Below are 14,541 nucleotides of genomic sequence, written 5' to 3' on the forward strand. Positions count from 1 at the left end.
CATCCCCCTACCCCCCTGTCAAACCTCCCCCCCAGTGCTTCATCCCTACCTACTATTCAGATCTTCTACTTACCCTGCATCTTTGCCCCCAGTTCGGACTCTATAATTTGTTCTTTTCTGCATCTGCATCTAAGGTCCCCAATGACTCTTATCTACCGCTGTCTTTCTTCAGCTCAGAGACCTAATTTCCTCCTCATTTCTCACCCCAAGCTTTGACCTCTTCATTTTTTCTCTCTCTCACTCCCTCTTAAACTCCCCCTTCCTTCACCCTTTGTCCCCAGTTCCCTTGTTTCCTCTCTCTTACTCTCACCCCAGCTCTCTCTTACTCTCATCCCAGCTCAGATTCCTAGTTCCCTTTTCCATATCCCCATTTTCCACCACTAGCTCTCTCCCATCACTTAGACCCAGTCTTAGCTCTGATTCACCCCTTCTCACCTAATTCTCCTAACCCCTCCCCAACCTTCCAATTCTGATATCACTTCCCTCTATGATTTTTTTTTTACCACTTTTCTAACTCTTCTAATCACATATACTTCATTTTCCCTCCCAACTCTGGCTCTGATGTGTGCAGGAAATTTGCTTACAACTTTGTACCTGATACTAGTTTTACCTGTGACTGAATCTTACCCTTTTTTTTCCAGGGGATGTGCTGACAGAGCCTCTGGCTATTGTTGAGGGCTATAACTCCTATTTCAGTTTTAGCCGCAACCGTAGTGGTTATTCAGGTAAATGGGGCCTTCTGAAGACTTTAAATTACTAATGGAGGCAGGTAAGGAGAAATATTTTCAATATTTGATGAGAAGGTAATAAGGAATTAGAACTGTAGTCCATCAAATTAAAGCCCCAAAATATGAAGTTATGAGAAGTATAAATTTTATGTATAAAATTACCCCATTGGTAACAATAGTGAGTGGTTAGTTATATGAGCTCTGGAGCCAGGCAGCCTGGATTGGAATACTAGTTCACTTCCTAGTTGTGTACCTTCTGACAAGATATTTTTACCTCTTGGTGCCTAAAGTTCCTCAGCTAGCAAATGAGGATCACACCTACCTCCTAGGGCTGTTGTAAAGATTAAATGTATGAATCCATGTGATAATAATAATAACTAATACTTTTGGAGCACTTACCATCCATATAAAACACTTTGAGTATTCGTTGGTAATTATTTGATGGTGATTTTAGATGAAAAAGCTGAGACTGCCAGTTTTTTGTAGAGCTGCCATCTCTAGGGAGCTATATGTGGCCCTTGAGTTGGGAGAGTTAATACATTACAGAAAGAACAGTACTTCATGAAGATGACTCAGGTGATCTGTCTCCAGACCTTTAGTGTGGGATAGGCTGTGTGGAATGGGCTGTTGCCTGCTAGGCCTATTCAGGGTACCCTGTTTGTTTCCAGGTGTAGCCACCTTCTGTAAGGACAGTGCTACCCCAATGGCTGCTGAAGAAGGCTTGAGTGGATTGCTTGCCACTCAGAATGGGGATGTAGGTTGCTATGGAAACATGGATGCCTTCACCCAAGAGGAGCTCCGTGCTTTGGATAGTGAGGGCCGTGCCCTCCTCACACAACACAAGATCCGGTAATCATGCAAATCGCTCTGTGCTGAACACTGTAGGTTCTTTTTAAAAATTTTTATTTATTATTATTGTTATTATTTTATACATTCAATTGCTATGAATCAATTGGCTTGCAAAGAGAATTTACCCAACATGAAATACACCTCAGACCAGTCCAATTGAGAATACTGTACATGATATCATCAACAGGTAATAAAGATGAGCCTTGGAATGTCTACACTCACAGTATGGAACTCATAGTGCTAGAACTACCGTATGATACAGCACTGTGGGCTCTATGCTGCAAATGTGGACATTCCAAGACTCATCTTATAAATGTGCATTCACTGTGGAAGAGTTCCCATCCTTCTCTTCCTTGGACTCTAGTCCTGGCTTGGCTGCTCGCTATATGACCCTGACAGATCATGTTCCCTTTCAGGTGCCCTGTGAGTGTTGAGGACCCTTCTAGCCCTCCCTATACTGTGTGTGTGTGTGTGTGTGTGTGTGTGTGTGTGTGTGTGTATGTGTGTCTGTCTGTCTGAGGGAGGGGTTCGGCCTGGGGGTTTACCTCTCTTATTGCCACATATACCTCAAAAGCAACTTAGCTAGTGCTGAACTCATTGTCCCAAATGGTTCTGTTTCTGGGTATCCCATCCCAGGAATGGCAGCACTATTATCTGGTTTACTTTGATGTCACCCTAGATGCCCTTTTCCTTGCCTCAGCAGTAGTCAGTCCCTGAGTCCTGTGTATGCCAGCTCATTAGTGGCATACCCCTTTCTTCTCTTTCTTCTCTTCTCTTTCTTCTTCTCTTGTCTAACCCCTTTCTTCTCTTCCATCTCACAGACAACTATTAAGTGGAAGCCAGGTGGTATGGGGAGGGGAGAAGAGACTTAAAACTGACCCCTTTTTTTGGGGGGGGGTTTCTTCTCCCTAGCACATGGGAAGGTAAAGAGAAGATCTTGACTTTAGTTAATGTGTATTGCCCCCACGCGGACCCTGGGAAGCCTGAGCGGCTGGCCTTTAAAATGCGCTTCTATCATTTGCTGCAGATCCGAGCAGAAGCCCTTCTGGCTGCTGGCAGGTACTATAGGATTGGGCAGCAAGGCTTCCTTAAGCTTGGCCTAGGAATCCAGCCCTCTGTCAAGCTCCATAGGAAGGGGTATGGAATATTTGTGTTTGAGCTCCCTCACAGCCTAGTTGCAGACACCAGTATACGCTGTATAGGCTCTGCTCTGTAAGAGCTGTGAGCACTAGACAGAGTAACATAATCATGGGATTGGTACTCTGAGCATTTATCCTGGCTCCTTTTACTCATTGTGAGTCCCAAGGTTAAGTCCTGCCTCTATTTTCATTTCTTCCAAATGAGTGTATGAATCTACCTCACAGAATAATTTTTTTTTTTTTGGTGAGGTTTTTGCTATAGTGCACATGTGCTTGCCAGAAAGATAGAGACAGAGAGACAGAAAGCTGCACTGCAATTTCTTCTCCATTCTCTCAGGATCTTGGGCACGCACACACATGCCTCGGTGTGAGTTTAAGCCACCGGGTCTGGGACTCGAACCACAGTCGACTACATGGGAATCCAGCGACATAGCCATTGCTCCAACTGCTGGTCCCTCTCACAGAATTTTAGGATGAAACCAGATGAGGCTAGTGAAGTGCCTGAGAACAAATGAAAGTCTTGTTTTATGGAGGGGCAGGAAAGTGAGGGTGAATTAGTGTAATCAAGCGAGTACATTGTAGAGGAATTGGTATCTGACTTTAGCCTCCAAAGGTGGGGAAGATGCCATTAAGTAAGGCAGTTATGACAAATGGGCCAGTGTTACCTTTGGAGAGTAGACTTGAGTTGGTCAGGCATGAAAGGTAGCACATTGTGGTCATATTGGAGAGGTGGGAGGTGGCCTATATGAGCTCTTGGGCCTGGGAAAAAATCTATGGGTCAGGAATACTGCTTCCTTTTCTTAAATGTCCAGTGGCAACCCTATGTTGTGTTTTTCAGTCATGTGATCATCCTGGGTGACCTCAATACAGCCCACCGCCCCATTGACCACTGGAACGCAGCCACTTTGGTAAGGCTTTCCCTAGGCTCCTGGTCTCACTGTTGACCATGGTTTCTTTCTTTTTTTTTTACCAATTGCACTTATTTAGTTAGTTACATTTGGTTTTTGTTATAGGACATGTTTGCTTGCCAGAGACAGAGAAAGGGAAAGTGAGAAATCACCCCTTGTGAGGATGGCCATTCCATGGTCCTATTTTCTTTATTCTTCTCTAGGGATTTTGGATATGCACGGACATATACCCAATGTTTTTTTCAAGTCATTGGGTCCAGGACTCGAAACATATAATCAGCCATGTGGGATCCAGCTATCTTAATATCCATGTCATCTACTGTCCCTCTGGTTCTCTTTATCTAGATAACCAATGCTGAGTTTTTAGTCCAGGGGCAACTACCTTTATGGAAAAGCAGAGTTAGGTTTAAAATATTATTCTTAAAGTACTGAGAATTGGCTCTTTTTTAATAAATATTAACCCTGCCATTGGTCTAGCCCTGATCTATGTGCTAGAGACTTGGATACAAGTCAAATTCAGCTCTTGGGCCTTTGGAGCTCTCAACATGGAAGTGGGTTATGGACATATGGCTGGCCATGTATAGAGTAGTGTCTTCAGGGCTGAGGCATAGATGGTAGCTCAGAAAACTAGAGGAGCCCCAAAAATGGGATTACTAGGAAGCCTAGACATCAGGACAGGCAGCTGAAAATGGCTAAATCTTAAAAGATGAATCAAATGGACACTGCCTTGATCATATTTCCCCTAATACACTGTTACTTGCTCATGAGCCTTCAGTATCTTCCTCCCTTTACCTTTGTGACACAAAGAAAACACTAAGGCTTGGCATTCAGGCTTCTATCTAGTCTTTACTATGTTTCTATTTCCATTCTGTGTACCTGTATCCACTCTGTCCATGCTGGAAGGCTGGCTCCTCTCTGCTCATTGCAAAAGCTATTATTCTGTCTTTTCTCATTGTGCCCCCAAATGGATGGTAGACATCTTCTTCCTCTATCTTTGTTTTTTTTTGTTGTTTTTTTTTTTTTAAATTCATGATAGGGTGCATGTGCACATGAAGGTAAGGGAGAAGGAGGGAAGAATCTTCCATAGGGTTTGGTCATACCATGATCCCCTTTCTATTTTTACAGCCTACTAGCATTCTGGGCACAATGCGAGCGTGTGCCCAGCATGTTTTCAGGCCAACTGAGCCAGGGACTTGAACAGTGGACATGTGGCTTCCCACTCTGTGGTCCCATATGCTACACTATCAGCTATGTTACAGACGCTATCCCCCCTTTTGAAATTTGCCAGAGGGCATGCACACTTGCTAGAGAGAGACAAGAGACGGCAAATGAGAAAGCTCCCCCTATGGGACCTGGTCATGGTGCATTCTGTTCTCCATTTCTCTCTCCTTTCAGGATTTTGGGCATGCACACACATGCCATGAGTGTTTTTCAAGTCACGGAGTCTAGGACTTGAACCATGTGGTCAGTCATGTGAGATCCAGCTGCCTTAACCGCCAGGTTATGAGCTGATCTGAGGCTGAGCCCTTTCTCTCTTTTTTTCTTATGTGACTCTCAAACTTAAGGCCCTCTAGGTCAGTGCTCCTCACCCCTGACTACATATTACAACAAAAATGTTAATATATTAGCATCACTCCAGAGTAGTAAAATAAATTTCCTGGGAGTCCAGCCAGGTTAATGGTATATTTTTAAAGTCCCCAGGATGACTATTATGCAGCCAGGCTTGAGAACCTCTGCCCTAGAATCCATGCTCGCCTCATGGAGGGTAGATATCAGGAACTTAAGCTAGCATAGGCTAATTCAGCATTGGGTGTGTCTCAAAGAATGGACCATGGGAAGATTCCTTGATTGGTTTGCAGAAGAGACACATAAATATTGATGTGGCTGCAGGCTGAGAACATTGGTGGAAATGAGAGTGGTGGTGGTGCTGTGGTGAGGAGGGAGATGAACACTACAAAGTATGAGCCTTCAGTGCCTCCCTATCTCACTCCTCATCAGACATTCCACTCAGTCTGTTCTTCTAACTTCCTGTGATAGTATTTTATGAAGGAACTTCAAAAAGTTCATGGTAAAATGGAATTAAAGTGTGAATTTATTTTGATGCAAAAAAAATTTCAAGTCCATTTATGTTTTTTTCATAATATATTTTTTCCATGAACTTTTTGAAGACCCCCCCCTATATAGACCTGTATGCCTGCTCTGCTTAGGTCAGAGTGATCCTAGAACTCTCTACTCTCTAGTGCACCCCTTTTATCCTCCCTTTGAGGAAAAGAGAATGAATAGTAGCAACTCAGATACCAAACATAATCTTTCTGTTGGGTTGTCAGAAAAGTCATGATATATTTTCCTATGCAAAAATGAGTCATGACTTTTCTAATGACCCAGTAAAATAGCAGAACATGTCAGAACATGTCTACTTCCCGTCAGACAAGCTCTTACTAGTCTTATCTCTCTAAATAGCATCACAATCCCCTTGGTTAGCCAATAAGAAGCCTGGGAATCATGCTTGTATTGTTCTTTTTCTTTACCTCCTCTTCCCACATTCAATTAGTGAGTACTGTTGAGACTAGCTCCAAATGATCTTTTACTTATTTTTAGGTTTTTGCCATAGAGCCCATGTGTTTGTCAGAGACAGACAGAGACAGTGAGAGGTAAAGTGACAAATCACCTCCCAGGGGGATGGCCACACCTCAGTCCCTTCTCCTTGTTCTCCTCGGGATTTTTGTCACACATGCACATGTGCCCAGTGTGATTTTCAAGCTGCCAAGTCTGAGACGCAGACCACAATTGGTCATGTGGGAGTCTAGTTCCTTAACCACCATACCACCTGCTAGTCCCCAAATTATCTCTTAATTTTATTTTTTTCTGTCTTCTCTGGCACTGCTCTAAGTCCAAGTAGCCATCATTTCTTACTTATATGGACAATGGAAGTTGTCTCCCATTGGTGTTCTAGTCCTCATTCTGGTCTCTCTTCAAGTCTTTTGGATATACTGTACTTTTCCTTTGTAGGCCTGTCAAAGAGGCCATTCTTGCAACTTGGAACACCCTCTATCTGGGTTACTGCTGCTTAGCTCCAGATCACTTCCCAAAAGGAAGCTCCTTTGGTCCTCAAGATGAGATCAGCTTCCTATTTTTTTCTTAGCATCTTGCTTTGTACATAATCAGTCTTCCATGAACTTTTGTTGCATTGAATGAATGGGTGGGTGGATTAGATAGATGGGTGGATTGGGGATCAAAGGTAAAGGAAAAGTAGTCACACACATGGATCCCTGCTGTTCCTCAGCCCAGGAGGTGGGGAAAGTCATTGGGGGCTTTGACACACATTAGATAAACCAAATAGCATCAGAGAGTTTAAAGAAGAAAGCCAATAAACTTTTTAAGGCTAGCCTTACTCCTTAAGAGCAACCACTTTTTTTGGTTTTCCATTCTTTTGAAAAGCAATTTGAGCAATTGCTTTGATTAGGCAGACAGTAGACTTTCATATTTGGCATTTATAGACCAATGTAAGATAAATGTAGCCTGATGTAGAGGGCAAAACAAGGATGGGCTTTTAATTCAGGGAGGATGGGAATAGAATCCTAGCTCTGCCAGTTCTGGACTGTGTGACCTTCAGCAGTAGTCCTCTTGGGACAACCATATTTTGTTTGTAAAATGACACAATTAGTCTTAAATTCCTTCCAGTTTTAGACACCTACTTCTGCCTCTCTCTTCATCTTCCTCCCCTTCTCAGGAATGCTTTGAAGAGGACCCAGGACGCAAGTGGATGGACCGTTTGCTCAGTAACCTGTCATGCCAGGCTGATTCTCACATAGGATCCTTCGTTGATACCTACCGCTGCTTCCAACCAGAGCAGGAGGGGGCCTTCACCTGCTGGTCAGTAGTCAGTGGCGCCCGCCATCTCAACTACGGCTCCCGGATTGACTATGTCCTGGGGGACAGGACCCTGGTCAGAGACACCTTCCAGGCATCTTTCTTGCTGCCTGAGGTGATGGGCTCTGATCATTGCCCAGTGGGCGCAGTCTTGAATGTGTCTTGTGTGCCTGCAAAACAGTGCCCATCTTTGTGTACCCGCTTTCTCCCTGAGTTTGCAGGTACACAGCTCAAGATCTTTCCCTTCTTAGTTCATCTCAAACAATCTCCTATGTTAGAGAAGTCAACAGTGCAGCCCAGCAATCAAACCCGGGTACAGACACGCCCCAATAAAGCCTGTATACGTTCAACCAGGCCTCGGCCAAGTCAGGTTGGCTCCAGCAGAGGTCAGAAAAACCTGACAAGCTACTTCCGTCATTCCTCCAGCTGTCCCCAAGTGTCTCCTGACTTGGAACTACCTAGTCTGCCACTGATGGGTGCCCTCATAACCCCAAAGACTTCAGAAGAGACAGTAGCTAAAGTGGTAGAGGAACAGGCCAGGGTTTCAGGGGCCAAAGATGAAAAAGAGATACGGACCTTGTTCTGGAAGTCTGTGCTGAGTGGGCCCTTGCCCACACCCCTCTGTGGAGGCCACAGAGAGCCATGTGTAATGCGGACTGTGAAAAAGCCAGGGCCCAACCTAGGTCGCCGCTTCTATGTGTGTGCCAGGCCCCAAGGTCCTCCCAGTGATCCTTTGTCTCGCTGCAACTTCTTCCTGTGGGATAGGCCCAGCTAAGTCAATCAAGGCCTGGAAGTACCTGGCATGGCAAGCACAAGCACATGATCTGAGGCCAACATCTCTCCTTTTAAACTGCCAATACTGCCTCCTCCTTCTCCAAGGCCACCTTTCTTTCTCTTCCTCCCTTTCCCCTTCCCCCTCTTTCTCTTCCTGCCTGGCTCCTCCTTGTTAGTTTCTCATGCCGCAATGCTATTGCCCATTCCCCCATCCCATTTTCTGCCTTGTATACAGGAACCACATGCCTGAAGAAGTTGTAATTTTTTAAAGCCCTCTGTACTTGTTGGGAAGTGTACTTGTGTGTAAATAAAGTTTGTGTTTTTGTTTCAGTGCACCATGTTGAATGGACATTTGGAATGTGTTCCACAAAGCTGAGTCAGAGAAATTATCTCAATACTGGGTTTGGTGACTGCCTGCAGCCTGATAATACATAACTCTCCAGGAGAAGGGAGGAGGGAGGAGTAGTGATATGTAGCCTTAAACTAGAGCTGTCCAATTAGTTGTGTTGGACACTCTAACTGTGTCCCACAGCTGCCACAGATAGTTGCAGGGTGGAAAGAAAATGGGTCCTGCAGCCCTCAGAGTTGCCAGACAGGGCCTGGGATCACACAAGTCTCAAGAAAGATTGCCTCATTAAATCAAAGTGTGCCACGGAAATGTTTTCTGTGTGTTGTGACCTGGAAAGGTCAGGAGCATTGCCTTACACATATTGCTTGTTATATTCAAAGCTCCTTTCAACTTGGAAAATGGGGCTGCTAAGTATTTCCTAAGATGCTGTTAATAGGGAATGAGGATAATGGATTGAGGTCATCCATTCTCCTTCTGGAAAATAGTCCCTCAACTTTGGTGAGCCACACCTTCCCTCCAGGCAGTTTATATATTATATATTTATCTATTTATTTGTGATTTTCAAGCTGCCAGGTCTGGAACTCGAACTACAGTTGTCCATGTGGGAATCCAGCACCTTAACCACCACACCACCTGCTGGTCCATGGCTGACTCTTAACTCCTGGCTTCAGGGGCTTCCTGGGGCCCACGTTTCCAGATCTACTAGTGAAGAGTCAATTCCTGAACTTGTATTAAAGCGTTGGGAAAGAACCATTTCAAATAATTCTGCCAAGTGTCCTATGCTGTTGGGCAAATCACTGTGTAGTATCTCCTTTGTCTTGTGAGTAAAATAGGGTGATTAGACCAAGTGATCTTTTTTTTTTTCCCTTAAAGGTCTGCCACATGTCTGAGGGAGTTAGGTTCTGTGCAGTTGTCTGTTCTTTGTCCAAAAACACCTACACATGCTGTAGTTTGCTCTTTATTTTCAGACTCAAGTTAGCTAGAAGTACACAACAAAGCAGAAGATAGAAGGAAACCCAGCTCCAAGTGACATGTATGTTGGGTAGGGATCCAAGGCAGCTGCTTCTTAAGCATAGGTGGTGACGTATTGGGGTCCCATATTCCCAAAGTAAGAACGTTCCCACTCACTCATGAGCTCGAAGTGCACAGGACGGTGACAGAAGTTGCAGGCAGCCACAGATACATCCTGGAGGGGCAGCCCCACTTCAGTCCAGGCTACCAACAGCTTCTCTGAAGGTGGTGGGGTAGGGGAGAGAAAGAATTGATTAGACTAGCTCTTTCAAATCTCTGAGTCGCATTACAGATGTGCCAAGATAGTGACTCTGAACCCTTCCAGGTGCCTGAGAGTCAGAAGTAGCGTCTGTTTCAATGTGTACCCTGATTGTTACCATTTGTCTCTGGGTGCTGGGATATAAAATAAAAATAAAAGATTGGGACGCACTCCTTTGACAAAAGTTTGGAGCCACACTGTCCTGGCCTGGACCACTTCTCACGTACACGATGTGCTTAAGACTGAAAAATGAATTTAACTACTTGGAAGCTCTTAGCCTGATGAGGAAGATGATACTGACAGTAACCACACTGTCATGATTAGGGCACCTGAAAGAGGTCATGCGTGCAGATTGTGGGAACCCAGAGAAGCTGAGTCAGCTGTAAGGAAGTGTTTCAAGTGTGTGTTGTGGCTCTGTCCATGGCCTTTTCAATGTTCATGTCCTTGGTCATCTCATCTATTCTTGTGGCTTTAAATATCATCTATTTGCTGATGATTCTGAAACTGATCTGTAGCCAAGACCTCTTTCTTGATCCCCAGACTTGTGTATCCATTGGATTTTCTGCATCTCTACCTGAGTGTTAATTTGCATCTTTAACTCGACATGAGCATAACTGTGCTACTCTTGACCCTGCCCTCCACCAAACCTGCCCTACTTTCAACCTTACCCAACTTAGTTGATCCCCATTCCAGTTGCTTTATCTAAAAATTTCAGTGACAGCCTTTATGTTTCTCCTTTCTCACCCCACACTCAATTCATCAGCAAATGCTGTTGACACCACCTTAAAAATATGATCACTCCTCTTCACCTCCATAGCTACCATCAGGCTTGAGCCACCATCATCTTTCTGAAATATTCCAAAAGCCTCCTGCTGGGTCTCCCTGCTTCCAGTTTTGCTCCCTCCTAGTATATTCCCAACATAGATGTTCAAGTAATTCTGTTAAAACCTAAGTCACATATGTCAGTCCTTTGCTTAGATTCTTCTGAAGGCTCTCAAAGTAAAACCTGGAATCCTTCCAATAGCCTACAATGCTTTACATAATTTGATCCTGCATTGCCTCCATCTATTCAATTTTTCTTTGTCCCACTTATTTATATCACTCCTTTATACTTATCTTCTTGTCCCTCAAATATAAAAGGACTGCTCCTGTGTTAGGGTCTTCCCTGCTTTAGGATGTTCTCTCTGCCTGGGATGCCCTTCCCTTAGGTATCTACACAGCTAAAGCCTTGTTCATATCTTTACTCAAGTATCACCTCGATGGTCTGTACCCTTGCCATTCTGTTGAATAATATTTCAACCCTTTTCCATACTAGCCCCTGACTCCAGCATGTCCCTTGTCCTGCTTTATATGTTTTTACCTTAGCTCTTAGAACTAACATTCTATTTAATTTACTATTTTTTTTGGAGAGGTTTTTGCTATAGGGCACGTGCGCTTGCCAGACAGAGAGAGACAGAAATACAGAAAGCGGGAAAGCACCTCCCAGGGGGGATGGCCACACCACAGTTCCTTCATTCTCCTCTTGGGATCTTGGGGCATGCACACGTGCCTGGCGTGAGTTTTAAGCCACTGGGTACAGGATGTGAACCACAGTCTAATACATGGGAGTCCAGTGACATAGCCATTATGCTAACTGCTGGTCCTTTAATTTACTAATTTTTAAAAACGTTTTTTAACTAGAATGAAAGTTCCAGAAAGTTACGAATTTTGTGTCTGGTTTGTTTATTTTTCGCTCTCTAACACCCAGAGGTGTCTAGCACACACAGTAAGAACTCAATATTTGTTGAAAGAATGAATGAAATCGTTTGTACCTGTAGTACATTGGTTAAGCACTGTTCAGAAGAAGCCAGATCCCACATGGCTGAACAGGGTTCAAGTTCCAGCTCTGTTGGCTTGAAAAATATGCCAGGTGTGCATGCACGTGCCCAAGATCCTGTCAGGATGGAGGATTGGACAAAGGACTGCAGCATGAACAGGTCCTGTTGAGGGGTACTTTATTTCTCTCTTTTCTCATTTGTATGTGTACATGTGCCGTCTAGCATTAAAAATATAAAAGAATGACGAGACCAGCAGTTAGTGTAATGGCTATGTCACTGGACTCCCACATAGTTGACCGCGGTTTGCGTCCCAGACCTGGTGGCTTAAAACTCACGCCAGGCGCGTGTGAGTGCGTGCCCAAGATCCCAAGAGGAGAATGGAGGAGAAGGGATTGTGGCGTGGCCATCCCCCCTGGGGGGTGATTTCTCGTTTCCTATCTCTCTGTCTGTCTCTGTCTTTCTGGTGAGCACACACGCCCTTTAGCAAAAAACCTCTCCAAGAAAAAAAGGAAAAAAAATATATAAAATGAATGAATGAAAGGATACTCAAGTCTAGAGGATGATAGAATGCCAGAAGAAGGGGGTGAAGGAGGGGATTCCAATCCAAAGAGCAGCATTAGCAAAGTACCAGTGATAAGAGAGCAAAGCAAAACAAGGGAACTACATGTCATTTGGTATAGCTGGAGAAATCAAATAAATGTGGGCAAGAGGGGACAGCATAGAGGTCACCATGTGGAAGGCATTGAATACCATGTCAAGAATCTTCAACTCTGCTCTGTAGACCAGTAATCTTAGAAGTTTGAACTACACATCCCTAACAGTACAATTTAGCATGAACCTCCAGTTGCTGTATATTTATTTATAGAGTTTAACCAAAAGGTCTTCACAAAGGTTGTGGAAGATAGATATTATTAAAAAGCCATGCATGCATTTCAAATATTTTTGCACCAAAATAGACATGTACTTTCATTTTTCTAAGAACTTTTTGAAGTCCTCTTGTACAGGTATTGTCAGTTTGCATATTGAAAATTAATGTCTGTGATGCTTATTTTCTGAGGTTAAAAAATAGACATCCATCCTTCACCCAATGGATCCTCTTGCATCTCACCTTAGAGGTCACTGTTCTAGAGTCCAGATAACATTAAAACGTGAAGAGGTTTAAGCAAGAGAAGAATATGGTCAGATTTTTAGAAAAACACCTCTGGTGGTCAGTATGGAGAAGGGATTGGAAGGGAACAAGAAAGAAGTGGCAGAAGGTGGAAGAAATCACATTGACATGTATTAAAGAAGTTGCAATGGAGAATAGATAACTGAGGAATGATTTGAAGAGATTGTAGAGAACATTTGCAGGATTTCTAGTTTTTGTTAGAATTATTTAATTTTATTTATCATTATTATTATTTTAAACTTGCTACAGGGCACATGCACTCATCAGAGAAGACAGAGAAAAGAGAGAGAAAGAGAGAGAGCAAGTCACCAGGTCCAGGCATGTGGGAGTCCAGCACCTTAACCACCACACCATCTGCTGGTTCCAACATTTGCAGGATTTCAAAATGGGCTGGCTATAGTATTTGAGAGATGGGTGGCATCACACTGGATATCTCTAATACATCTTTCCTTCAAAAGCCCAGCCTAAGTGGATATTCAAAGAACTGAAAGCTCTAGAATTAAAGCCCAGAGCAGTAAAGAGGACTGAACAAAAGGTCCAAGAGTCTGGATCATCAGCTGTAAATTGCAGTAGACCTAGTGGTCATGACCACAGGTGTAGAGACAGACTCTTCATTCCCAACCTAGAAGCTGTGTGATATTGGTCCAATTACTATATGTTTTTTGCCTCAATTTCCACATATACAAAGTGGACATGATAAGAGCATCTCTCCCTTATGAGGTGGTTGTGAAGATTAGATAGATTGATATATACGAAGTGTTTAGAATAGTGCTTGGCACATAGTAGGTACTTAATAAATGTTAGCATTCTTTTCTTTTTTTTTGCCAGAGGGCATGTACATTCACTAGAAAGAGACAGAGAAAGGGAAAAGAATCACCCTCCAGTGGAGCTTGGTCACACTGCAGTCCCTTCTCCATTTCTCCGTTTCATTGAGCTTTGGGCATGAATACACATATAGAAGGCATGTTTCTCAAGCTACCAGGGCCAGGATTCGAACCATGTGGTTAGCCATGTGGGATCTGACTTCCTTAAGAACTAGGCCCCAGGGCTGGCCCAGCCAGTATCATTTAATATTTTCAAATGAGTGAATGAATGATGCCTGTCCTGTCTTCCTTGATTTCATGCTATCTCTGTTACAGACAAGCAGAATGACTGTTGTCAATATATACCCTCTGCTTTCCTACCTCTATGTTATTGCTTGTGGAATTCCTTTACTATAGATTGTCCTTACACCATTTCCACATGTGTGAAACACAGACTTCCTTACCCACAAAACAAAACCTTTTCAACTTCACCCTTCCACCCATTTAAGCCATAAACAAACTCTCTCCCTCCTGCTCCCAGAACACTGTAACTCATCACACTGAACCAGTGCTGTCAATGTCTGTCTCCTGTGCTAGACCATTGGCTGCCCATACATCTTTTATCTGACAGGCCTGGAATGAGTACCTACTCTATGCCAGGCCCTGTATTAAAAAACTGTACCCATGGGAACCAGCAGTTAGCGTAATGGCTATGTTGCTGGACTCCCACGTAGTCGACCGTGGTTCACGTCCCGGACCCGGTGGCTTAAAACTCATGCCAGGTGTATGTGCGTGCGTGCCCAGGATCCTGAGAGGAGAATGGAGAAGGGATTGCGGCGTGACCATCCCCCCTGGGGGGTGATTTC

General features: G+C 43.9%; 2 protein-coding genes across 7 annotated transcripts in view; one reads left to right on the top strand and one right to left on the bottom strand.

Annotated features, from left to right (window-relative positions):
* Window positions 1-8,603, top strand: part of APEX2 (apurinic/apyrimidinic endodeoxyribonuclease 2) — a 9,182-nt gene extending 579 nt beyond the window's left edge. Inside the window, exons 2-6 of one of the 3 annotated variants that reach the window (XM_027766307.1) lie at window positions 642-725; window positions 1,397-1,577; window positions 2,490-2,714; window positions 3,555-3,624; window positions 7,355-8,603. In XM_027766307.1, coding sequence (XP_027622108.1) covers window positions 642-725; window positions 1,397-1,577; window positions 2,490-2,714; window positions 3,555-3,624; window positions 7,355-8,269 — 1,475 coding nt within the window. In that variant the 3' untranslated portion in view covers window positions 8,270-8,603. The remainder of the gene's footprint in view (window positions 1-641; window positions 726-1,396; window positions 1,578-2,489; window positions 2,715-3,554; window positions 3,625-7,354) is intronic. The other 2 variants (XM_006163480.3, XM_014582110.2) reach the window with 2 other exon arrangements.
* Window positions 8,604-9,559: 956 nt separating this feature from the next.
* ALAS2 (5'-aminolevulinate synthase 2) overlaps window positions 9,560-14,541 on the bottom strand; it is a 26,580-nt gene continuing 21,598 nt past the window's right edge. For all 4 annotated transcript variants that reach the window (XM_014582109.2, XM_027766309.1, XM_006163482.3 and 1 more), the window contains one exon: window positions 9,560-9,847. In XM_014582109.2, the coding sequence (XP_014437595.1) occupies window positions 9,684-9,847 (164 nt within the window). In that variant the 3' untranslated portion in view covers window positions 9,560-9,683. The remainder of the gene's footprint in view (window positions 9,848-14,541) is intronic.

This window comes from Tupaia chinensis, unplaced genomic scaffold, assembly GCF_000334495.1.
Source record: "Tupaia chinensis unplaced genomic scaffold, TupChi_1.0 Scaffold142270_1, whole genome shotgun sequence".
Classification (NCBI taxonomy): Eukaryota; Metazoa; Chordata; class Mammalia; order Scandentia; family Tupaiidae; genus Tupaia; species Tupaia belangeri.